Consider the following 26752-nt stretch of genomic DNA (forward strand, 5'->3'; position numbering starts at 1 on the left):
CCACAACTAGACTGAAGAACAAAAGGACAGCAACTTGTCTGTTCCCCTTCCCCCAATTCCCCAGCGCTGTTCCCCTCCCCCAATTCCCCAATAAAAAAAACTTAAAATAAAATAAAATAAAATACCATGGGCCTGGCAGGGGATGACAGATGATGGAAGGAAACAGGAAATGCGGAATAGACCTGAAGTACACAGAAGAATTCAGCATATGAGGTTTCAAAACAAGAAAAAGTATGAAGAGAAAGTTCCAGTTCAAGCCTTCCCTGACATACCATATACTTAAATAAATGCCATATAAAGATTCAAGTAAAAAACGAAGCCACAAAGTACTAGAGGAAGAATATACAGTGACTGCTTACATCTTATTTGGGTGATGGTCTTCTAAACGTGTATCAAAGGCAGATAACGTTAAAAGGAAAGATGAGATGGACCTAGTTTATAAATACTTATATATTTATACGTAACACTTGAAAAGTTTGCATAAAAAACACCATAAACTAAAACAATGAACTGAGAAAAATATTTGCATCATATAACACAAAGAAGCAATACCATTAATGTATGAATTTCTTATAAATTAATAAGAAATAATGTATAACACTAATAAAAAAAAATGGACAAAGGACATTAACAGACAATTCCTAAAAGAAGATATATAACAAACACATTAACAATTGTGAAACCTTACTATTAACCAAATAATTGAAAATTAAAATTAAATACTCTTTTCACCTATCAGAATGCCAGAATTGAAAAGTAACAGCAGGAGCAGGCCCCCACCCTGCTGGGGGTATAGATGAAAACAAATAGCATCCAGTTCACCCACTAATTCCTACTGAAACAATCCTATAAAGGCCGAAATATGCAGAGACATGGGGCATATTTACAATAGCGAAAAATGGAAATGTGCTCTGAGAGGAGGCTGATTAAATTACAGCGCAATGGAATCACCAAAGGCCATTGAAAATACTACAGTTGTATGTTCACTGATACAGAAACATAGCCACAAGCTAAGTGAAAAAAAGCAGTATGGGTGGTATATGATCCTACTGTGGTTTTCTATTGTATATATTATATATAAACAAAATTTTTAAGTATATTTTAAAAATTGTGAGGTTGGTTTTTTTTTTTTTTTTGCTTTTTAGTATTTTCAAATTTTTCTATCATTAATTTTGCTTTTAAAAAGAAGAACACAGTTCCAGATGGTTTGTTTACCTCCCTACAAACCAATCCTATTCACACCCACATAAAAACACTATCCTCCTACCTGTCTGAGCAACTCCAGCTTCTTCAGTTCCTCATTGTAGGCTTCTGGGTTCTCTCCATAATTCTTCAGGACAAACTAGAGAGGGGAAAAAACGAAGGTAAACCACGGATAGAGGGGATTCCCCTGCTCCCACAGTCTCCAGTCAGGGCTCAGGATCGAGCCCAGACCCCCAACCACGAGCTCACCTCCTGGACCACCGGGAACTCATTAACCGGCAGCACCAAGATGCTGACCATGGGGCCTTCTTCTCTGAGCAAAATGGAAAATAAGACTGGCCAGTCCTCACCGGACGGTCCCTCTCTGCGAAGTCCAGGACTCAGCAGGCTCAGGAAGCCAGGGAATAGAGCTGGCTGAAATGGGATCCTACTGAGCAGCCCCAAACAGGCCATAAATCCCCAAACAAGCCTTCCTTCAAGGACTGGGCCCTGCTGTGTTCCGGGGCCACAACCACAACCCTAACCTGACAGCAAATGCAGGCAAGAGGCACCAAACAGGAGTGGGAGTGCAGCCTTCTTTACCAGCCCACCCTCCTGGCTGGGAAAGGACCCCACAGACGTAAGTGATCTGCAGTGTCCTCATCTGTAAGGAAAGGCTCATGGATGTGTGACAAGAATGACCCTCATAGGAGAAGGGGCAGAAAGGGGGACTGGCATGTCTGCCCACTCACCACCTCAAGAGCTGACTTGTCTTGGGCAGTGAGCACACTCACCATCCTGGACGCACGGCAGGAACAAAGGGCCCCCTGTTCGCCTAAGATCCACAGACTGAGGCAGCTGGAGCTGGGCCTGTGCAGTGCCCCGTGTCTGGGTTGGCAACCTGGAGAGCCAGCTCCACTCATTCCACATACACCAGGGCACTGATGCCCACCTCACAAGGTTCCCTACGGCCTTAACCAGGGTCTGAGAGATGGAGGAGGGGGCTGTTAAAGGCTGAGAAGAGGTGGCCTGCTCTGTCCAGTGGCATGCTCACACCTTTTCTGTGGCCCCCCCCTTTCCGGGGGTCCCTTCTCAGGACCTACGGCACATGCCTAAGGAATGAGCCACATGGGACCCTGGAGGGCTGAGTGACAGCTCCTACCAGCCCTGGTAGGGAGAGGACAAAAAGGGACAGGGAGAAGGGAGGCCACTGTTGAGCTTATTACAGCACCATCCGGCCAGGCTTCCAAACCTGACCCTGCTGCTGACCTCTTCTGCTGGCTTTACCTCCTGAAAGTCCTGTGTCCATGAGCTTTCTTCTCTATCTCCCTGCTACCTCTGGCCACCCCTTCGAATCTATCCCATACTTAGTGGCCAGAACTGTCTTTCTAACACAACTCCAATGTCACACCTAACTTTAAATCCTCCTGAAACACACACACCCCTAGGGAAAAAATAAACCAAAACGTGCTTTTCTCAGGAGAGTGCGATTATGGGAAATGAGGTGTAATCTATAGAGAAAAATTGTAATCTGACGAGAATGTGCACCAGTGGCTCTCCAAAGCCTCCAGGACCAATCTCCTCAGCCCAGAGTTCAAGGTCCTTCACAACTTGCTCCCAACAGTCTGCAAGGATTGTCACCTGGCACCTCCCAGGGACACTCACCCAACAGTACTTTGGAATTACTGCTCTCGGGTCTCAATGCTTGTCCACGGCTGTCCCTGCCTTCCCTACTATGACACAGATGATACAGCTGAAATGTCACTCCCTTGAACATTAGCTGCTGCTCTCCCCGCGTCCTGAACATGTCTGTCAGACTGTGCACCTCACGGCAAAAACCCCCCAACAATGAGTGTGTCAGGAATGCCAGGGACCTTAGTACATGAGTTGGAGTCTCAGAAGATGGTTGCCTTCACAGGAAATGCACAGGATGGACGAACAAATTGAATAATACTAAAAGGAGACACTCAGAAATTCAAAACATGAGACATTTTACCCAACAATTAACCCAGTCTCTTTGAAAAATCAATGTCATTAAGGAAGGGGGAGGGCAGGAGACTACTATAGATTAAAAGAGATTAAAGAAACAGAGCTAAATACCACATGGGAACCTGCCTGAATCTGAGCTTGGAAAAAAACAAGTCATGAAAAGATGTTCTGGGGACAATAGGTGAAATTTAAATATAAACTACAGTAGAAACTTTTTGTGGGTTTTTAGGTATGATGATAATATTGTGGTTATAATACGTAGGAGAATGTCCTTACCCTTAGGATGTGCTAAGATGTGTACCACTTACTTCCCAAGGTTCATGGGGGACACACACACACGTGTATGTGTGCATGTATGTATCTGGAAACACTCCTCACTTACAATGGGGTTACATCCTGATAAACCCACTGTAAGCTGAAAATATCATAATTAAAAATGCATTTACTACTACACTGTAGAGTACTGGCTGTCGACCCTCGTGATCCCGGGGCTGACGGGAAGCTGTGGCTCACTGCAGCTGCGCAGCCTCATGACAGCATCATACAGCATACTACTGGCCAGGGGGGTATCAATGTTCAGAATCTGAAATATGGTTTCTACTGAATGTTACTTTCACATCATCATAAAGTCAAAAAATTATAAGTCAAAACACTGTAAGTCATATATATGTATATACAGATATATATATGCATATGTATATACAGAGGGTGCTAAAAAATGTATGCACATTTTAAGAAAGGAAAACTGTATTAAAATTGTAATACTCAATATATACCGATAACAAAAGATGAATTCAAGTCATGTTTGACTTCTGCAATGACAAGAGGTGCTCAAAGTGGTTACCATCAGCATCCAGACACTTCTGATTTTGGTAAACTATGCCTGAGCAACACTGACCAAAGTGTCCACTTGTATACATTTTTTGGCATCTCCGATATATATAGATAGATATATAGATATATCTATATATCTATGTACATATATATCTATATCTATATCTATCTATCTATCTATCTATATATATATATATATAGAGAGAGAGAGAGAGAGAACACAAATAAATATGGTGAATGCAACTATCAAAAGTAGGAAGCAAGAGGGCCGGCCAAGTGGCGCGATGGTTGAGAACTCGCTTGGGATGCCAGAGGGCCCCGGTTCGGATCCCACATATGAGGGCCAGTGAACACTGCCCTCCACAGCTAAGATGCTGAACAACAGCTCAACCTGGAGCTGGGCTGCCGTGAGTCGCCGGCGACGGCGTAGGCTGCAGTCCCTGTGGCAGTGGGTTGCCATGGGCTACCGTGTGTAGCCAGCAGCCAGCGTGAGCGGCCAGCAGCCGCAGTGAGCGGCCGTCCAGAAGCCAGCGACTGATTTGCCTCTCCAGGGAAGAGTGCAATGATGGTGCCAACTTGGGCAAGTGAAGCAACGTCCTCCACAACTAGATTGAAGAACAAAAACGACAGCAACTTGTCTGTTCCCCTTCCCCAATTCCCCAGCACTGTTCCCATCCCCCCAATTCCCCAATAAAACTCTTTAAAAAAAAAAAAAGTAGGAAGCAAGAACTTGGGTGAGCACTGTATATTCTTTCAACTTTTCTGCATGTATGAAATCTGGAGAACAAATGTTTAAGAGTTGCTAAAGCGCTAAATGGTACCTGAAAAACACTTTCCTGACTACTTGTATGTCAGTGACTCTTAGCCTTTTGTGGGTCCTCTGAGAGTATGATAAAAGCCATGAACGAAATCTCCAACGAGAAATCTTCAACTATGCATAATTATACACAAAAATGTGCCAACAATTTTAGTGGGTTCAGACACTCTGAAGTGCACCTATGGGCTCCTGGTTAACAATCCTCACTTTGATCTAGCCAACACCCTCCTTCTCACCCCCCTCCTCCAAAAACCATGAATATAAAATGTGACCCGAGCTATAGGTAAAACTTCCTACTCAATGGGAATTCTCTTTTGGTGAGAGATTTTAGCCTGCCCACCCTGAGGCTAGGGAAAAGAAGGAAAAGTGAGGCCTGGGGGATAGAGGCCAAAGGGATGAGGGGCAGCTGAGAGTCCTAGACACAAGGCTTCACCTGACATCGCTAGGAACATCTGTCCCTGTTCACACAATGGTGAGGGGAGGGACTTTTTTTTTTTTTTTTTTGCCCCACTCCCAGCAAATGATCCCACGAGCTCTCCTTCCACCTGTGTCTCATTTCTCCTCCAAGGTCAGCAGCAGCAAACATTCACGGAGCTCCTACCATGGCCAGGCACTGTGCTGAGCTCCTAACATTGCTCAATCTGTACAAAACCCCAAAGAGGTAGATGCTATCATCATCACCATTTTACAGATGAGAAAATTAGGAAACTGAGGCAAAGAGGTTAGGGCATTTCCAAGGTTAAAGCACTAGTAACTGATGGGCAATGACAGAAACCCAGGTATTTGGGCTCCAGAGTTCATGTTCTTAACCATACATTAGACCAATGCGTTTCTATTTTTTTTAATATGGTTCTCATAAATAGCTCTAAAAACTGGGAAAAGAAAACAAATCTCTGGCTACACAGAGAGTCAGTAGACCAGTCAGGTTCCTTTTTAAACTCTGACAAAATCCTCTGTGACTGCCGATCACTCCCCCACTAAAAGGAGGAAAGCAACTGTCTGAAGGTTCTTAAAGGACAGAGACCCTCTCAGTGTCTCTATGGTCCGGAACTCTACAGAGCTCGCAACAATGCCTGGGAGGACTTGGAGCTCCAGGCTGAGCCTGAGAAGGAAGGCCCAGCAGCTCGCAGGGCCTGGACCAACCTGGCATCACGGCTGGAGAGTAAGAAACTAGAAGGCACTGACAGGACCCCAACTCAGTCAGCTGGAGTGGGGAGGAACAGAGAACTTCCAAAGCCCAACCAGGCTTTGGAGTAGTTGGGGGCCCTTTTCTGAGGGAACAAGAAGATCTATGGACAGGTATCTGTTAATTGAGAGTGTGCAGGGATCAGAGCCACTGGGGGGAAAGAAGGAAAGGAAGGAGTTAAAAGTGAAAAACAGTAAAAGAGAGTGGAAAGGCCATCATGTCTTGAGAGAAATACCGAGACAAGAGTATTAAGTCCTGGCTGTGCCCCTGGGGTGCTGTGAGATCTGGGCTTATATTTTTTATCTGTAAAATGGGGGTCAAGGGCCAGCCGAGTGGCTCAGCTGGTTAAGAGCTCACTTGGGACGCCAGCTCTGAGCAGCAGGGCCCCGGTTCGGATCCCACATATGAGGGCCAGTGACGCTGCGCCCTCTACAGCTAAGATGCTGAACAACAGCTCAACCTGGAGCTGGGCTGCTATGAGTCGCCAGTGGCCGTAGGCTGCAGCAGGGCTGCAGTGCGCTGCTGTGAGTTACGTGAGTGGCTGGCAGCCAGTGTGAGCTGCCGGGAGCCGCTTTGAGAGGCCAATCAATGACCGGCGACCGAATACCTCACCCAGGAAGAGCACAATGATAATACCAACATGGGCCAGTGAAGTGATGTCCTCCACAACTAGACTGAAGAACAAAAACAGCAATTTGTCTACCTGTCTGTTCCTCTTCCCCAATTCCCCAACGCTGTTCCCCTTCCCCAATAAAATCTTTAAAAAAAAAAATGGGGTCAATATCACCTGCTATGTTTAACTCAGAGCTGGCAGAAGGACTTGAGCTATTTCCTAAACCAAGAAAGAGAATGCCAGGCTGAAAATATTGTTTACAATACACCAAGACCAATACACTAGGGACTCACATGCATTAACTCTTGATTCTTACAAGCTTATGAAGTACATCAGCTCCATATTACAGCCGAGGAAAGTGATGACCACATTAGTTATGTAATCATTTCTAGCAGCTGAAGGTTACCCAGCTATTAAGTGGAGGAGTTGGGACCTAAATCCAGGTCTGATTCCAGGGTCTGTGCTATTTCCGCAATGCTACTCTGCTCTTCTACTGAATTTTGTAGGCACATGAGATCATTGCAAACACCCATCCTGGGTCCTGCCATTCTTTTGCAGATTAGAAAAAGGGGAACCAGAGGTGAGCAATGGCAGTGCTAGAACTCTAATTCAAATTTCCTGACTCCCGACCCGGGATATACCTTGTGTGTCCCTTTCTCTTATACTGGCATGTTCTCATTCTTTTGTGTATGCTTTTTTCCCCCCTGGGTGGCAGAGGTGTCTAGTTTTTACTCTTAATCTGATACAACATTGTGAAATTTCATGGTGCTAATTAAAAGCAATAACCCAAGAAGAAAAGGCATCACTTGTGTTACTATTATCTTTGTTCATCATACACACTTTTTTCCCTCCACTTGCAGGGTTAACTCAAAGATGGGGTATTCCTTGGGCTGTTTCACAGAAACACACGAGTCCCACATATAGTATTGTTAATTAACACAATATGTGCTCTGGTACTGAATTTCAAATGAGATTAATTTTATTCAGAGAAAGAAGTATTACTGCCATGGGAAATCTCTAGCCCCTTAGCATCAGCAAGCCTGAGACCAAATTACAGGCCAAAAACCCAGGATGAGAACAGACCTCATCACCTAGTCTCCCCAACCTAACACCCAAGGCCTCTCACCCACACCTCTTCTGAATGGCTCCTTGACCTATCTGAACACCACCAGTGAGGACTCAAGTTCCATCTCCTGGAGGGTGCTAGAACTGTCACTCACCCAACACTTGTTAAGCACTGTCTGCACACAAGTATTTATTACTTCCCAAGTAAAAGGAAGAATCTGGTGGGAAACGGATATGGGCCTTTGGTGTATGAGATTAAATCAGAGGAGAATGGCCTGCATCATCCAGGCCATCTGTGCCCAGAGCCCTTCTGCTGTAAAACCAAGTGGGCAGACAGGCTCCGGCAGACCGGCCTGGCGACTCCAAACCTATGAGAGACAAGACAAATCGCCACCACAGGTAACTGGCACTGCTGAGAGGCCAGGACCCTTTTAGGCCTCTGGTTATCTTACTTCCCTTTCTGTGTGTGTGGCAAGCTTTTCGAGAGCCAGCTGTCCCCTGGGAAATCTGGAAAGGGGCTGGGGGAGGTGATTTTCCACAAACATGAAACCAGGCTCTACCCACATGTGAATAAGAAGAACAGTAAGAATCTGGTGCAAGTGAACTGAGTGACAGGAGCAGTAAGACTTGTCTGAGTTTGGGGGGCGGTACAACTGCCAGGCAGTTAAAGGGACTCTGAGGAGGTTCAACCTGGGTGATGAACAGGAGGAAAGAAATCCCAGGACAATGACCAGATGTGAACATTCCTGTAAGAGAGGCCTGGGGAGGTGAAGTTCGAGAGGCAGGCTTTGCACGGCAGGCATTTCCTCTGGAGGAACCTGGTGGGGAAGTGGAGAGTTAGAGAGCTCAATCCAGCCAGAGTGGGGGCAGGGAAAAGGCCAAGAAGCCACTTGGTTGGCCGGGCGGCTGCCACAAGGTCATGTGCCCTTGAGGGTGGGTTACTATGTGGATCACCAGAAGGTAAGCGCTATGAAGGCAGGAATTTTTGTCATCAAATACAGTCCAGAATTCCCAGGAGTGCTACATAATAGTCACTCAAAACTACTCGTTCAATGAATGAACAGGGACAGATGTAACACCGCAGTCCAAGTGAGTTTGACTTGAGCTCAAGTGCAGTTGGTTAAGGGCAGGTGTTTGGGACCAGAAGAGGAGAGCACTTCAAACACTGACACCTGTGGCCAAATCACTCACTGATGAAAAAAGCACAGAGGAGAGCACTTCAAACACTGACACCTGTGGCCAAATCACTCACTGATTAAAAAAAGCACAAAAAGTCACCTTCATCAGTTTCCAGTGAGTCAGCACTCTGGGCTCCAAAGCACAGGCAAGAAGGTGCAGGGCCAGCAGCATTTCCCCACTAAAAAATTACCGGCGTGGGGGTGGGGGAGGGGGAGGGGGGCCAGCCGAGTGGCTGAGTTGGTTAAGAGTTGGCTTAAGAGCGCGAGCTCTGAGCAACAGGGCCGCCGGTTCGATTCCCACATGGGCCAGTGACGCTGTGCCAAAGCTGAGCCCAAGGTGAGCTGCCAACAGGTGGCAGGATGGCTCAGCTGGTGTAACAAGATTGCCTGTTCGATGGTGGGCTGTGCCCACCTGCAACTAAGACTGAACTCAGCACCTTGAGCTGAGCTGCCGCCTGGATGGCTCAGTGGATATGGAGTGTGCGCTCTTAACAACAAGGCTGCTGGTTCAACTCCCGCGTGGGATGGTGGCTATGCCCACCCGCAACTAAGATTGAACACAGCACCTTGAGCTTAGAGGCCACGAGCTGCCGACGGACAGCCAGATGGCGACTGGCACCCTCCACAACAAAGAGTGAAGAACGACAACTTGGCTGGTCCCCTTCTCCAATTCCCCAACACTGTTCCCCTCCCCCAATTCCCAATTAAAAAAATATATATATGCGGGTCCAGGTATCACAACCTAAAGATTGGCAGTGCAGTTCAAAACCAGCTGGCCGTTCTCCTAGTACATATTTCACATTATTCCATAAGGCACATCCATCAGGAGTGAAAATCAACATTAACCAATACGGGAGTTTTTTCTCAAAGCCCAGTCCTCACAAAGAAAGAAACCCTTTATCTACCTGGAAAACTCCTATTTACCCTTCAAAATCCACCTCCTTGGCAAGCAGTTCCTGACAGCCCCTCCTCAGTCTGGCACTTCTGTATACTGCACATACTTCTACTCTTCCATTGATGTCACCATCCAACTTGTAAATTTCCTCTACTAGACCATGCATTCCATGGAAAAAAAGGATTGTCTCTTATTCATCTCTATCATCAGGGCTCAGCACAGTGCTTGACAGGTTGACTTTAACAGAAACAATTTTTACCCTACTATCCTACATTAAATTCTACCCCTCAGCTCCTAGTCATTGGTGAATGTTCTCACGCTCCGAGCAAGGGTAGAACAGGACAAGGGTACCAGGGGCAGAAGGCAGAGCAGGGGCTCTAGGGTCGGGGAGGCGCCCGGGCCAGGAAGAGTTCCCAACTGCAGTGGCTTCTGCAGTCTCCTCTGCAGGGATTGAGTTCCTGAGTAGCCTGAGGAAGTTGGCCATTCTAAAGCCCAGCCTACCCAGACTGCTGTTTCTTTTCAGTGCGTTTATGCAAGTACATGCTATAAGCTTAACCTAGCAAATAAATGGTGGTTATCTTTCCCAATCCCAAAGAAGAGGAAACAAAGCAAAACAGCTGATGCCTAAGAAATTGTTTCTTCAGCAGCTGATGCCGCCTAGGGCTAAGCAACTCCCAGGCGCTCCCAGAGAAGCCATTGCTCATGTAATAACCTCCTTGGCTAGGTGTAAGCAACCAGAGCATCAAAGGCTAACTTAAGCACAACTATCTCCTAGGAGTTTCCAGGCTAAGATTTTATCCACTGGATTCCCAGAAAGTTATGGTCACCATCTCTAAATTCTCTCCCAACTGTCAGTCAGTCATGTGAGAAACATTTTCCTGAGTGTCAACTATGTAGAGGGGACCCTGCTAGGCTGTGAGGAGCATGCAGATGTCTTTCAGGTCACTTAGAATTGAATGGAGGGGGGCGGGGGGGGGTTAAAACACAGTATACATAACTGTCACCAGGAAAAGGAGGACAAGAGTTAGGAATTCAGAGAAGGGAAAGATTAATCCAAATGAAAGGGTTAAATAAATCTTAGGATGAGACAGAGCTTAAACTGGACCCTGAAAGATGGACAAAACCAATACACAGAGATTAAAGAAGGGCCCAACCCCACCCCACGGGACAAAGATGAGAGCTGGATGGGAGGAATTCCACAACCAAAGGCAGAGAATGTCTAGGGAACAGCGAGTGGCTGACTGCGAACAGAATCTGGGATACTTGTATCAGAAGTACAAAGATCAAGCACATACTGGGCCCTCAAAAAATGCTGAAGAACTGGGGTAGGTCAGGGAGAACTCTGAATAGTCTAGAGATGAACTAGAAAACAAAGGAGTTTTGTTAAGCTTCAGAAAAATTCATCTACTTGTACTTGTATGAAAGAGCAGATGGAGAAGAGACCAAAGTCGTAACAAAATTACAAAATCTTGGAATTTTAGATCAATTAATCTAGTTTCCTGGTTTTATAAATGAGGAAAAGGAGGTCCAAAGAGGATAAACGATGGATTCAACGGAATACAAATTATTAGTGTCTGAACTAAAGCAGTGGCAAAGTAAAAACAAAGGGAGATAGCTTCTTGGGAAAACTACTTCCAAAGTCATTTTCTTTCTCTTATTTCTTTTCTCAAGCATACTAACTGCTAAGCGGTGCAAAATTTGGGTGATCTGGGACTTACTTTGGCAGCTGCTGTGCTAAACACGTGTGGTTACAAGGATGCCAACCTTCAACAGCCTCCTGGGTGTTCCTTTTTACTTTGCTCTGACCCTCAATGCAACCAGGTGGCCCTTCCCAAGGCAGATGTCTCCGAGGGCACCTGATACCCAATCAACAACATCTGGCCCCTCTTCGTACCAGCCACGGCTGATCTCACCATAAAGGTCCCTCGCCTGCCTCCGTTAACGCCAAACCTGCCTGTGTACTCCGTCCAACTCAAGACTCGACACAACGACTGCTACGGTCTCTCCGGGAGCTACAGCACTGTTTGTCTCCTCCGGGCAGTTATGAAAACCAGTAAACCTCCCCAAAATGACATGCAACTCTATAACTTGGTTCAAAGGGCTCCCGAATAGGATTCTTCTCCAGAGAAGCCCAGACAGAATTGCACCAAGGGTCAGAGAGACCCCAATAGCAGAGGTTAGGCATTCCTCTGGTTCACCGGGGCTCCCGTCTTAAAACATATCCTGAGCCACCCTTGGCGTCCGTCCCAGTCCAGTCATAGACTGACCGCGCACTGAGAGCCGGGTAACAGTCATTCAACCCAGACCGTCCGGACCGCCCAGAGCTCCCTGCCCGGCGGTTCTGGCGTGAGGAGGCGCGGGGCTGAGCTAGGTCTAGAGCGTCACACCAAGGAAGAGTGGTGCCACGGTGGGAACGATGGATGGCCCAGAAGTCAGGAAGCGGGTTCCGACGACACTGCGGTGCCAACCCCGGGTGGACAAGGAGGGGAAGAAAAATCGGCGGGCGCGCGGGAGTGGGCAAGGCCGAGGAAAGCCAGCGGAGGCCCCTCCTGGTCTCACCCGGCCCAGCAACAGGGCCTGGGGTGATGATGGACGCGCAGGGGGCGTCACGCGCTGGCCGACGACGGAGATACGCGGAAGAAGTGGGGGTGGGGAGGAGGCGCACTCACCTTCTTCACGGCCGGTTGGAAGTGGAAGTCACCAGCCTCTTTCAGGTCCAGCCAGATCATGGGCATGCGAGGCACGGCCTCCATGGCGGAGTGCGCCCACCGGCCCCTCGGCCGCTCCCTAGCTGCTCCAGCTGCTGGCTCAGTCGCGCGCTCCGCCCCGCCCCTCCGCGCCGGAAGGCAGTCGTCGTGCAGGGACGAAAAATGCCCGCACGGCCTGCTGGGAGGTGCAGTCCCCGCCCCGCCCGAGCAGTCTTTCGCACATGTGCAGTTTAGTCTCCTCTGCGGGGAGGGCGGGGAGGGCGAATCGCCAGCCCGAGCCGAAAGGGTTTCTGGGACTGGTAGTCTTTCTCCACTTAGGTGCGAGGCGCGGCCTCAGCGGGTTTCCTCCTCCCAGGCCAAACATACCTGCTGGGCCTGGCTTTGGACCGCAGCGCTCCTCTCTAAGGGAACGGCATTAGGAAACGCACCCATACAATTCCCCAATTGCAAAAATAAAAAAAGAAAGAAAAAGAAAACATACCCATAAATTTCTGTTGTAGTCCCAAGTAGAGTCAGGGCCATGGAGGACTTCGGCAGGTGCTATGCTAGATGGAGGTAATGTGGCAGGCGGGTCGCCTGGAAGAGGTTACTTGAAAACTGAGCCCTAAGTCACTTTACTCAAGGTCCTGGGTTTGGGGGACTCAAGGGGAGGCTGGCAGAATCGCCTTTGAGGTAAGTGGAGGTCATCATGAGGGCTTTGCCTTAAAAAAAATAAAAGAAAACTGAGGGGCTGGCCAAGTGGCTCAGTTGGTTAGGAGTTGGCTTGGGACATCAGCTCTGAGCAGCAGGGCCCGGTGTTCTGATCCCACATGAGGGCCAGTGACGCTGTGCCCTCTACAGCTAAGATGGTGAACAACAGCTCGACCTGGAGCTGGGCTACCGTGAGCTGCTGTCCAATGGCTGGTGACCACTGCCTCAGCCGGGAAGAGCACAATGATCATAATACCAACATGGGCCAGTGAAGTGACATCCTCCACAACTAGACTGAAGAACCAAAGAAAAGCAACTTGTCTGTTCCCCTCCCCCAAATCCCCAATAAAATCTTTTTAAAAAAGAAAACTGAGCCCTGAGAGAGGAACCTCTTGGCCAGGAGGGACTAAGAAGAGAACAAGGGGTTTTGTCCCAAGTGTCTCACTTTAGAACAGAGGAGTAATGGTCGGAGAATGGCACACTCGGTCCTGACAGGAAGGCCCAACACTACCTAAGAGACGGAGGTGTCCACTTGTGATGATGGGGAAAGAGCACCTAGATGGAGTGAAAAGTGAAAAAAGAAGGCCCAGAGCCATGTGGGTAGATGGGGTGAATTATGTCCAGCCACGTGAGTTTCTAGGACGCCCAGACTGTCTGAAAGGGAACCAGGGAACAGAGAACAATTGTTGCCTCTGGACAGGCAAGTCACCAGTAGGTGACCAGTAGAGCAGGAATTTATAAATCATGTTGGTATTATCCATCTTTAGAAATAAGATAGAGAATAGCTTGGAGATACTGAGGGCAAAAATGGAAGCAGAGAAACCAGTGAGGAGCCTTGTGTTGTCTCCCAGGAGACTTGGTGTAGGGTTGGGGCAGGGGAGGTGAAAAGTGGGCAGATTGGAGAAATTTTTTGGAGGGGAAAAAAGTGTCAGAAGTTGGGGTGAATGAATAAGAATGTCAAAGGTGATTTTCAAGTTTCCAGCTGGTATAGCTGGGTGGCTGCAGGGCAGTTTACTGACATAGGCAAGTGGAAAGGAACAGGTTTGGAGGGAAAGAGCAAAGGCTCAGGTCTATGTTAAGCTGCGTATTGATGCCTTTGAGTCATTCAAGAGAAAATGTGGAAGAGACCCTGGGATGTGGGATCTGGACTCAGAAGGGAGGCTTCACCTACAATGTAGGGTCCAGATCCTCTTTGCAGTGACACTGCAAAACCTTTCAAGTTTCAGTCAAGGGTCTACCTACCTTCATGCCAGTTGGAGTTAGAGCAAAAGAAAATGCAAGTACACCAATGACTGTAGCAACATTATTCACAGTAGCCAGAAGGTAGAAACAAACCAAATGTCCACCAATGGGGGAATGGATAAATACAATGTGGTGTACACAGAGAATGAACATACAATATTACTCAGCCTCAAAAAGGAAGGAAATCCTGACACATGCTGCAACATTAATGAACCTTGAAGACATTATGCTGAGTGAAATAAGCCAGACACAAAAGGACAAATACATGATTCCAATTATATAAGGTACCTAGTGTAGTCAGCTTCATAAAGAGTGAAAGTGGAACAGAGGTTGCCAGGGGCCAGGGGAGGGGAGAATGGAGAGTTATTGTTTCATGGGTAGAGTTTCAGTTTGGGATGATAAAAAACTTGTTGAGCTACATGGTGGTGATCATTGCATCCCTATGTGAATGTACTTAATGCCACTGAATTGTGCACTTAAAAAATAATTAAAATGGTAAACTTTATGTTAGGTATACTTTACCACAATAAAAAAATTTTCTAGGAACATGAAAAATCTTTCAGATATATATATATATATATACATATATATATATATGTATATATATATATGTATATATATATATATATATTTTTTTTTTTTTAAGAAAAGAGAAAATTTTACCAGCATTATTAAAAGAACTCGTTTTGTTTCTGGAGGACCATCTTGGGGTTACCTGGTCAGAGGTGGAGGAATTGAGAATAATCCAAACCATGAGGAAGGGAAGAAAGATGGCCCAACACAGTTTATAGTAAATGCAATGCAGGCGCATAAAGCAGGCCGTCCTGGGGTTCTTTGATGGAGAGGTAGTGGTCAGCCATAGGGGAGTTGCTAGACCTAGACTCAGCAGCTGGGACCAAACAGGCTAACGGTTGGGAAACTATAGCATAGGGTCGCTGAACAAGGAAAGGCAAGAATCCAGACATGGGACTGACAACAGAAGCAGGCAGCCACAGGAGGCAGCTTGGCCACAGGACACAGGCATCCCAGGCCCCAAGGACAAGGCCAGCAAGGGGTCACGATGAAGCAGTTGCAGGTCAATATGGGCTGGCACAATCAGAAAGGAAGGGACGGGGAAGAGTAGGAAGCCCTAAGTTGGGCCTTGCAAGACAGGGGGGACCTATAAAGAGAGGTTTCTAGGTGGGTGGAGCCGTAGGTGCAAAAGGGAGCTCTGGCTAGGCTCCAAGATTCAAACCAGACAGATGGGTTCCTACCTATGAGCCTCCTACAGCAACTGTGTTTCCTTCCCCTAGCCTCACTCTCCTCTATAGAATGGGACGACCTTGGCCCCCCATGGCACTTCTGGGGTTGAACTAAACAACAGACATATACTCTGTGAGTACCAGGGTATATTAATTTGCTAGGGCTGCCATAACAGAGTATCACAGCCTGAGTGGCTTAAACAACAGAAGTTATTTTCTCACTATTCTGAAGGCCACAAGTCTGAGATCGAGGTAATAGCAGGTTGGTTTCTAGAGGCCTCACTCCTTGGTTTTTAGATGGATGTCTTCTACCTGTGTTTTCATATGATTTTCCCTCTGTGCATGTCTGTATCCTAATCTCTTCTTGCAAGGACACCAATCAAATTGGATTAGGGCCCACCCTCATGACCTCATGTTCACTTAATTACCTCTTTAAAGAGTCTGTCTCCAAATACAGTCACATTCTGAGGTGCAGGGGGTTAGGACTTCTACATATGAACAGGATGGGGTGGCATAATTCAGCACGTAACACACGGTCACGGTGACATGATGGACAGCTGGTATGAGGCATCAAACATCAAGAGGCCCCGTGAGGGGACCTCAAAAGCTGAGGCAATGGGGTGGCGATGGGCCAGTGGAGGTGAGATAGCAAAAAGGATATCTCTGGGGTAAAGGGTGCCCTCCTAGTGCACATATTTCCTCACAAAAACAGGCAGAGTTGGGAGTTTGGAGAAGCGTTAAGACTCGACAGTACTGAGAAAGGGTAGGCCCCGTCACAAGGGGGCAGCAAAACCCCATCCTGCTGGGTCAGTTCACCTCTTTCTCAAGACAACCCCGGTCACACTCAGCAGAGCTGTAAGGGCCTCAGAGACACACAGACACCCTCCCCACTTGACCGATGTGGAAACTGAAGCCTGCCTGGGAAGTGGATCACTCAAGTCTCCCAACAAGTGAATGAAGAATCCAGACTGGGCCTGGGTCTTCTCCCTCCCAGTTCATTTATTCAACAAATATTTATTCAATACCCACTGTGCCCTATACACTGTTCTAGATGCTGTTGAATAAAGCAGGCAAAGATCTCTGCCCTCATGAGGTCACAGTTAGTGAGGCGAGATAAACATTAACACAATAAAGAATGTACAATATATTAGATGGCAATAACTACTATGGTGAGAAGAAAAAAGAGGGTGGGACTATGAGGCGGGGAACATTTGCAATTTTTATATCTTTTATATTGGGTGGTCATGGAAGGCTTTACTGAGAAAATACTGTTTGAGCAGAGACCTGAAGGAAGTGAAGGAGCAAACCAGGGTCATTGCGAGGGGAAGAGTGTTCTAGAAAGAGAGAATAGCAAATGCAGTTGCACTGATCCAAGGCTGCCTGGCATGCCTGAAGAACAGCAAGGAGGCCCGAGTGGCTGCGGCCGAGTGAGTGTGGAGAAGAGCAGGAGATGGGCTCAGACAGGCAATGGGTAGGGGTGAGGAGGAGGGTTGCAGTTGGGGTGGGGTCCCAAAAACCATGGTGAGGATTTGGGCTTTCCCATGGGAAGCTTTGGACCAGAGGAGAGATATGATCTGATGTAAGTTTCTTAAGGGTTACACTGGCTTCTGTATTGATAGACGGGGGTTGGGGTGACTAGGAGAAAGGGTCAATACCAAGGATTATGGATTCCCAGGACGCTGTTCTGGGCACTAGGAGGGGAGAGTAGAGACAGAACTGCACCACTCAGCTCCTGCCTTCAGGGTCTTTCAGAGGGGGTCTGGGATACGGACACACATAGGAAACTTGAGAAAGGAATATACCGCAGGGGGTTGGGTTGGGTGTGCTTAGGCCAAATCACCTCATAGAATTCGGTGGGGCAAAGTGTGAACCCAGAGGGGGCAGATAGCCTAATGGGGTTGGTGAGGAGAGAAGGCCTCCTGGAAGAAGAAAGGTGACCCATAGACTCAACGCAATGCCTGTCAAACTCGTGTGTGTGTGTAAGTTGACAAGCTGTTTCTCAAATTTACATGGAAAAGCAAAGGCCTTAGAGAACCTATACATTCTTAAACAAGAGAAACAACACAAGAAGACCGGTTCCACCAGATGTCTAGTTCTGTTAGAAAGCTGAGTGATTGGCACAGTGTGGATATTCGCTCAGGAACATAACATTAGACCATCAGAGCTGAACAGAGCAGCCAGACACAGACTGAAGACGCCCATGCTCACACAGACTCCAGAGGCACTACTGCAGGCCAGTGAGGAGAGGAGGGGCTACTGAGTAAATGATGCAGGTCAACTGGTCATCCATGTGAAAAAAATTAAATTGGAGTCTGTTATGGGTTGAATTGTATCCCTCAAAAAGATATGTTGAAGTCCCTAATCCCCTAGTATCTGTGAATGTGACCTTATTTGGAAATAAGGTCTTTGCAGATGAAATCTAATTAAGATGAGGACATACTGGCTCAGGATAGGCTCTCATCCAATGACTGGTGTCCTTATATGAAGAAATGCTGCTTCCAAACTGCAAGAACAATTCATGCCTGAGTGTCCAGCCTGCCCGCCTACCCGATAGATTTTGGACTTGCCAAACCCCGTAATCATGTCAGCCAGTTCCTTAAAACCCATCTGTCTATCTCTGTCTGTCTACCTATCAGCAATCTATCTGCCTGTCTCCTCTTGGTCTTGTTTCTCTGGAAAACCCTGACTGATATAGAATCTACCTCACATCACGTTTCTGGTGTTTGATGTTAGGAGAGTGGTCATCATTGGGGGTTGGGGAGAAAAGTGATTGGAAGTAGGAGCTTTTGGGATTCTGAGACTGCTCTGATTCTTGATCCATCAGGGTGCTGGTTATAGGAGTTTGTTTACTTACTCCTGTAGGAGGTAAATAAACCAAGTTCTACATTTCTCTTTTGAGCATTTTTTTTTTTTTTTTTAGTATACATGTTACAGTTCAAAAAAAGTTAACGTAAAAAGTTAATTTCAGGGCCGGCTGAGGGGCGCGATGGTTAAGAACTGGCTTGGGACGACAGAGGGCCCTGGTTCGGATCCCACATATGAGGGCCAGTGACACTGCCCTCCACAGCTAAGATGCTGAACAACAGCTCAACCTGGAGCTGGGCTGCCATGAGTCGCCGGCGACGGCGTAGGCTGCAGCCCCTGTGGCAGTGGGTTGCCATGGGCTACCGTATGTAGCCAGCAGCCAGCGTGAGCGGCCAGCAGCCGCTGTGAGCGGCCGTCCAGAAGCCGGCGACTGATCTGCCTCACCCGGGAAGAGCGCAATGATGGTGCCAACTTGGGTCAGTGAAGCAACGTCCTCCACAACTAGACTGAAGAACAAAACGACAGCAACTAGTCTGTTCCCTTTCCCCCAATTCCCCAGCACTGTTCCCATCCCCCCAGTTCCCCAATTAAAAAAAAAAAGAAGTTAATTTCAGGTATATTAAGGGCTAAAAGAGAAACGCAAATATCTCTAACTTGTAAAAATAGATACAGGAGAATATCTTTTTAAAGTCAAGTAGGGAAGGATTTCTTAAACAAGCTATAAAAAGCACCAGACATGAAGGCAGATCAACAAATTAAACTTCATTTGAGTTAAGAAATCCTGTTGAGCAAAAGACATCATACAACACAGGAACCAGCTTAAGAGACCTTCACCTGCCAAATGTGGGTCAATCTGACCATCAAAATAAAATAAGATTAGGAAGGCTTAATAACCCATCGAAGAAAAGAGTACATGAATTGGAGCATTTGAGATCTTGCTCCCCAGCTCATATGTTATGAGTTTTGGTTCAAATAAACTCTTATAAAAAATACATGAATTTATACAGGTATAAATAAATAATTTGATGAGAAAAGCTCTTCTTTACAGTAGAAAGCCAATTACTAGAGGTACAAGGAAAGATGAAATTAGAAAACTACTATTCGGTAACTATCATATTAATAATTCAGGCAAAATCATCAATGGACATAAAATGAGTGGACTTAAGCAGTAAAGTAACAGGATAATTACAAAGTCCCATAGTATCTCCCCACAATATCCTTATTAATTACAAAGGGGAAAATAGTAACTTTATACGAAGAAATTTGACAGGCCCCACCTTAACCAAGTGGTGAAATTTAATATCACCAGCAATGCGATCAAGCTACATCACATGCCTCTGTGATGCACTGAGGACACAGCATCAAAAATACATTGCCTTAATCTAATCGTGAATAAACATTAGACAAATCGAAACTGAGGGACGGTCTATGAAATCACTGGTCAATAATTTCCAAAAATGTCACTTATGAAACACAAAGAAACACTGTTCCAGATTAAAGGACGTAAAGAGACATAGCAACTGAATACAACACAGGATATGGGATTTGCTTTTGCTCTAAAGGGCACTACTAGGATGATTGGTAAAATCTGAATAAGGCCTGTAGATTAGATAATGGTAGTGTATCAGTGTTAATTTCCTGATTTTGAGACTTGTTCATATGAGGGACTATTCTTGTTTTTAGGAAATATACACTGAAATATTGAGGTGTAAAAAGACATCATTCTGCCTCTGCCCCTTAGTCTCAAATGTCTTGGCGGGAGGAAAGGAGAGAGGAGAGAATAAATATGTGTATATTATATACATAATATAATTATATATATATATATATATATATATATATATATATATATGAGAGAGAGGGAGAGAGAGAGAGGATGCAAATGTGGTGAAATGCTAACATTTGGGGAATCTGGGTGAAGGGTATGAAGGAATTCTTTGTACCACTTTTGCCACTTTTCTGTGTAAGTCTGAAATTATGTCAGGATAAAAAATTAAAAGTAAAACAGGACACCATAAAGAAAGTGGAAAGACAAATTGGGAGAAGATATTGGTGGGATATAGCGAACAAATGATTACCGTCTGGAATGTGTAAAGAACTCTCATAAGTTCTCAAGAAAGACAAACAACCCAATAGAAAAAAAACGGGCACTCATCTTATGTGGGAACTTATGGGAACAGCCAAAAACCTATGGAAAGATGTCCAACATCATCAGTAAACAGGAAAAGGCAAACCCAAACCACGACGACAGTCTACTTCATACTCGTCAGACGAATGAGTGTCCATCAGTCAAAGATAACTGTTGGCGAGGAGGGGCAGCGACTGGAATGCTCATCCAGGTGGGGCTGTAAATTGGTGCCATCACTTTGGAAAACTGTTGGGCATTATCTAGTTGGGTTGACACTACACGTCCCTTGGGCCCCAGCAATTCCACTGCTGGGTGTCATATACCCTGGAGAGACTCCTGCCCATAAGCACCAGGAGGTATGTCCAGGAAGAACGGTCATAGCCACCCAAACAGGCACCACGTAGCCCTCCCCATGCCGCCTTACCTGAGTGAGAATCCAGAATCACTGCATTACAGGTGGGGGAGCTGAGGCATGGAGAGGGAAAGACGTTGCCCCAAACACCATGTGGGTGCTGAGGAAGGGTCAGAGGTCAGGTGTGGCAGCGGAAGGGAGAGAAGAGAGAAAGGAGAAGAGGAGAGGAGGGTAAGGAAAAAAAAGGGGAGGAAGCTGTCTTGGTCTCACCTGGCAAACTGAAAGCCAGGGTGGAAGAAACTCCATTGTATCCCTTCCTCCTGGCACCATTTGGGCTCCTGGAGCTCGGGGAGCGGTACTGAGGCAGCCTGCCTCCCTTTGGCCCAGAAAGAAGCTCCCATGGATGGAGCAGAGGAGAAGCTGCCCAGCGATGAAGAACCCTTCCTCCCTCCAGCGTGTCCCGCACCCTCCAGGGACCCTCCCAGCACTGGGTACTTTCTCCCTAGAAAAGGTTCCAACATGACAGGTTTGCAAATATGCCACAAGGTCCAGGGGCCTCTAAGCCTCATCCACAAAACCAGACCCCCTCCCTAGCTCCCTAGGTCACTCGGCCAGCAGATGGCACCAAGGACATAATGCTGTGACAACACGGCCACAGCCTAGGGGGTCATGGGCTACACAGAAGCCCAGCAGATTTGAAATGATGTTCTTTTCCTCAGGACCAGGTTTAATTCTTGGGTGAGGGGCCCTCCTGTACCAGTGTCTGTGAGTGGAAAGGGAGTAACAGAGGATTCATCCCTCCCTCCCCTGCACAGGACAAGCCGCCTAGTTCAGGCCACTGAAAGGGAGGGCCTCCAGGGAAGACGGGGTTTCGGGACTGCCCAAGTACACCCTCCTGGAGAGCCAGGCAGTGAGCAGTAGCACAGCCAAACATGGCAGACCTTCGAGACAGCCTGGCCTTTGCAGTGAGAGCTTGGAGACTTGGGGAGCCCCCCTCGGGGGTGCCAAACCTGCCTGGTCAGGACTGGGGTCAACTATGGGACTCTCAGATGCCAGGGCCTTCCTATCCAAAGTCTCTGTGTCTGTGGGTAGTGGGGCAACTTGTGTCCACAGTGATGTTTCTGGAACATCAGGTGTGTGTCCCCATGGGACCAATGGGGACACAGCCTCTTTCTCCACCCTACTTGACTTGTGTAGGCCACTTGGGCAAGGCCTAAGGGTTCCTGGAACCTGTGCCCCACCCCAAACACCCTATTACAGCAAGGGGTAAGCTGAGGCCCAAGAAAGGAGAGGCTTGCCCAAGGGCCCACTGGGCTTCCTTCTTCACAATTCTCTGGCCCTTGTGAAAGCTTTTGCTTCAACCATCTTCTCAAAGAGGCATGGAAGCTACGGGGATGTTCACAAGGACTCGCAGGTCTCAGCTGTCTGTGCTGCTGGCTGAGTAAACCGTCGTGGAGTGGAACCGTTCACCTGGGTGGGCTCTCTTGCCTCCTGCAGGTGGAGGCCTTTTCCCCGGGTGCCCACTTCCTGCTCCCTGCATTTTCCAGCTGACCCCCAGAGCCTCGCCCTCCCCCCCGCCCCAACCTCAGGCCCCAGGGTCAAGTCACAGGCCAGATGGGGACTGGGGAAACTTCCTGCTGGCAGCCTGGAATACTGCCCTCATTCTCTGGAGCTCAGCTCCAGGAGATGGAGGCCGAGACGCACAGCCCCACGCTGAAGGCCATGCAGTGGGTAGATGCTACTGCCCTGGGTTGGAATCCCAGCACCTCCACTTACCAGCTCTTTGCCTGGGCCCAGTTCTTAACCTCCTGGCACCTGAGTTTCATCTGCAAAATCAGGTTAATGGTAGTCCCCTGGTTAGAGCCTGAGTAGGTAAGAGCTCTGTGGTTGCTAACAGCATCAGCTGGTCCTGAGCCATCACTGTCCTAAAAGCCAGAACACCTGAGGCAGGTTTGGCACCCCCCCTCAGGGGGGCTCCCCAAGTCTCCAAGCTCTCACTGCAAAGGCCAGGCTGTCTCGAAGGTCTGCCATGTTTGGCTGTGCTACTGCTCACTGCCTGGCTCTCCAGGAGGGTGTACTTGGGCAGTCCCGAAACCCCGTCTTCCCTGGAGGCCCTCCCTTTCAGTGGCCTGAACTAGGCGGCTTGTCCTGTGCAGGGGAGGGAGGGATGAATCCTCTGTTACTCCCTTTCCACTCACAGACACTGGTACAGGAGGGCCCCTCACCCAAGAATTAAACCTGGTCCTGAGGAAAAGAACATCATTTCAAATCTGCTGGGCTTCTGTGTAGCCCATGACCCCCTAGGCTGTGGCCGTGTTGTCACAGCATTATGTCCTTGGTGCCATCTGCTGGCCGAGTGACCTAGGGAGCTAGGGAGGGGGTCTGGTTTTGTGGATGAGGCTTAGAGGCCCCTGACCTTGTGGCATATGTGCAAACCTGTCATGTTGGAACCTTTTCTAGGGAGAAAGTACCCAGTGCTGGGAAGGTCCCTGGAGGGCCCGGGACACGCTGGAGGGAGGAAAGGTGCTGCATTTTTGTGGCACAGGTGGGGACACTGAGGCCTAGAGTGAAAGGACTGTCCAACATCACAGGTGTCCTGCCTCATTCCTAGGCCCTGGCCTGTTGCCCAGATATACTTGCTTCTTACTTAGCTAATGGTATTTTGAAACATTGGCCAACACTGGGCATCTGACAGAGGAAAAGAGCGGCCCCTTTCAGGAAGGCACCAGCCCTGTATTTTGCCAGAAGCCCTTGGGCAAGGCAGTCTGAGTAACACCTAAAAGGGGCTGCCACTGACAGTGGAGCAGAGAAGGGACAATGGCAGGGGTCTGGAGGGCACTCGTGCTGGTGGTAGGCTTGGCAGCAATGGCCTGTGTGGCCCAACGCAGTGCAAGCTATGAAGAGATTGTCACGGAGGCCTTGCAGATCTTCAATCATGGACAACGAGGACAGCCTCTCTTTGGCCTGCTGGAAGCCCTCCCACCGCCTAGTTCGGTGAGTGTGCATGGACCCAGGCCAGGGCAGCGGGTAACACCTGCCTTAGAGCGGCCTGTGAGGGTGGCAGGCAGGGGAGAGTGCCTGGCTCAGGCATTAGCTATTGTTATTGTTAGAGTGTTTCTCCCATCGGAAGGTAAGAAAAGGTTGCAATCCTGGGCCTGACAGCTGACTAGCTGGGAAATTTGGGGCTTCACCCAGGCATGTGGGGCCCTGGGCTTGAAGGAATACATTGAACTCTTTCAAAAGACAGACAGGAAAGGGACTGGTTTCACCAGAGCCTCCCCAGGGGCTTCCAGTGTCCCCCTCCTGCCCCATTCCCTCTCTCCTGGCAGCTGAGCGTGCAAGGCTGCTATTCTTGTTCCTGTTTCACAGAAGAGGGAAGTGAGGGGCAAAGACCGGAATTGACCCCTCAAGGTCGGATGGCTATGAAGTGGTATCCTTCCACCAGTTTCCATAAGCCCCCACCCCACCACCACCTTAAATCTCCGCTGCGGCCACGTAGGGCCCCCACCACCACCACCACCACGGTGTTGATGGAAAGTGCAGATCTCGGCTCAGAGATTTCCAACTTGTACCTGTGACCTGTCTGTGCCTTTGTTCCCTCATCTTTGAAAGGGAGACGCTGAGGACATTTTTCTCTTGCTTCTGTAGAGCTCCACCACCAAGACATTGCTCAACTTCAGGATTAAAGAGACGGTGTGCCTTTCAGAGGGCCAGCAGAGACAACCCCAAGAATGTGCCTTCAAAGAGGGCGGAGTGAGTCTCCCGGCCCAGGGGCAGACGGCTTGTCCTCTCTTCCCGCTCAAGGGCTCTGTGTGTTTGTCCCCACCCCCGCACCTGGCCGTGTGAGGTCTCACCATGGAAGCCTTTTTAAAACCAGTTGTTTCCCCATTGCTTTTTCTTACTATAAATTATCAATCCTTATTAGACAAGTAATACATGCTAAACAAAATTACTAACTAGAAAAAGTGGGACCATAATCCACCTAGAGATAACCGCTTTTATAAAATTAGAAAACTAACATTTTATGATAGCATATTAACAAAATGTGGAGAAGCAAAATAAGGTAAAAATCCTACAACCCTACGACCCAGGGACAGACAACATTAACAGCCAGTGTGTCATCTTCTATGGTTGTTTTTATGTACACACACATTTTAAAGAAACATTGCTCCCTCCAGGCATGCTAATCTAAGGATGCTTATTCCTACTGAGTAACAGGAATGTTCTTTATCTTGATGGGTGAGCATCTGGTCCACTCAGGTCCTTCCCAGCGGTGCCCTTTCCTGGGCCCTGGGGTAATCCTCAGCTTGCATCTCTGGTTTGGGAAGATGAGGGACACGCCAGGGTGGGTCATGGGGTTAGGGTTGTTCATCCGGGGACCCAGTGGTAAGGACGTTTCCAGCCCCCGTGTTTGCCGCCCCGCAGGAAGAGCGGAACTGCACTGGTGTCTTCGCCATCCGGCAGCATTACCGCATCCTGTTGGTCAACTGCCGCCCGCGCCAGCCAGAGGTGAGCCAGTGGGTACGTGGGGCCTAAATTTCCTTGCTTGGAGAATGAGGCTGATCGAGCCCTTCTCAATGCAAGTCGTCGGGAGGATCTTGAGGAAGGCTAGTGGGCTAGTCATTTGGCAGGAGGGGAGGGGAGGAGAGACTGTTGGTCAGGGCTGGAAAGGTCAATCGGAGTCCTCTGGACACTGACTCTGCTCTGGGCACAAGAGACTCCATGGAACCTGACCCTCCCCCCATCCCACATTTGGGAAAACCGACGTCAGAGGTGGAGTCTCCTGGCCAGTGAGTGGAATAGCCAGGGTGGAAGTGAGTTCCAGAGTCCAGGCCTGCCCAGGCCCTCTGGGCTCCAAAGGGAAGGGCCTGACTGGGGACTGCCTCCAGCTCCATCACCAACGTGGCTACCTGGGCCTCCGTCTCTTCATCCTCGCCTGGAGAGAGAGGCCACAGGCAGGGCAGGAAAGGAGGTCAGTGGGTGAGGGTGACGGCAGTGACTACCCAGCATCGCTTCTGCAGGTCCTCCGCAAGAAACGTTCTGCTGGGTCCTCGGAGGCAGCCGCTTCGGAGGTCGACACATCTAAGCTGCCACCTGTGGTCAGAGACATGTATGAGAAAGCCAAATACGACATCATCGCCAACATCCTGAGAAATTTCTAGGGCTGGAGAAGGGAAAGGAGGCTCTGTATCCCCACCACGACCCCCTCTTCCCACCTGCCCACCCCCTCTGCTGCCCTCAGCACCCCCTTTCTACAGAGTCGGAGCCCATCCACACTCCTCTGCCTTTGCACACCTGCTTCCCTCTGTCTGGATTCCTGCCCATCCTGTGTCTTGGTAAATCCTACTCATTCTTCAAAGCACAGCTCCAAAGTCACCTCCTCCATGAAGCCTCCCTGCTTGCTCTGTCCTGGGCAGAAGTCTCTTTCCCATCAGTGAGGGTGATGGGAATGATGACCTCATCTGAGCATTTACCACCCTCAAACCATACTGGCACTAGCTGCTGTGCCCCTGGCCAGACAGCACTGTGTCTGCTCACAGCTGGGCCTTCCCAAGCCAGCTGCAGGTGACTGTGGAATGACTTTCCCATCCAGGCACTCCTAGAATCCTGGGAGGGCAGTTCCTTTTGTACAGGACCCTGAGCACCCCTGCTCCCTGCCCAGTCACTATGACAACTAAATGTCCCTTCCAGGAACCTCCAAGGGGGTCAGTCTGCTCCCTGGTGAGAACCACAGGAGAGAGTCTCAATAAAATGTTTCTGAAATAAATGACTAAGTGAATGAGTGAACAAATAAAGTGTTTAGAGCTGGACCAGCTGGACTTTGGGA

The 26752-nt window shown here is 48.3% G+C and overlaps 2 protein-coding genes across 2 annotated transcripts in view; one reads left to right on the forward strand and one right to left on the reverse strand.

Moving 5' to 3' along the window:
* Positions 1-12582, reverse strand: part of PTPN23 (protein tyrosine phosphatase non-receptor type 23) — a 28811-nt gene extending 16229 nt beyond the window's left edge. Inside the window, 2 exon segments of the mRNA XM_019632533.1 lie at positions 1268-1342; positions 12429-12582. Of these exon segments, the coding sequence (XP_019488078.1) occupies positions 1268-1342; positions 12429-12512 (159 nt within the window). The 5' untranslated portion in view covers positions 12513-12582.
* An 11088-nt stretch (positions 12583-23670) lies between these two features.
* Positions 23671-26692, forward strand: LOC109376614 (15 kDa protein B-like). Its single transcript, XM_019632667.1, has 4 exons — positions 23671-23919; positions 24574-24678; positions 25351-25434; positions 25947-26692. The coding sequence occupies exons 1-4, from the start codon at positions 23743-23745 to the stop codon at positions 26085-26087; spliced, it is 507 nt and encodes a 168-aa protein (XP_019488212.1). The 5' UTR covers positions 23671-23742; the 3' UTR covers positions 26088-26692.
* Positions 26693-26752: the final 60 nt, after the last annotated feature.

This window comes from Hipposideros armiger, unplaced genomic scaffold (genome assembly GCF_001890085.2).
Source record: "Hipposideros armiger isolate ML-2016 unplaced genomic scaffold, ASM189008v1 scaffold_18, whole genome shotgun sequence".
NCBI classification, from domain to species: Eukaryota; Metazoa; Chordata; class Mammalia; order Chiroptera; family Hipposideridae; genus Hipposideros; species Hipposideros armiger.

Coding starts and splice junctions, on each gene's coding strand:
- LOC109376614 (XM_019632667.1), top strand. CDS start 23,743: ATGGCAGGGGTCTGGAGGGCACTCGTGCTGGTGGTAGGCTTGGCAGCA. Junction 23,920..24,573: donor CCCTCCCACCGCCTAGTTCG/GTGAGTGTGCAT, acceptor TTGCTTCTGTAG/AGCTCCACCACCAAGACATT. Junction 24,679..25,350: donor GTGCCTTCAAAGAGGGCGGA/GTGAGTCTCCCG, acceptor GCCGCCCCGCAG/GAAGAGCGGAACTGCACTGG.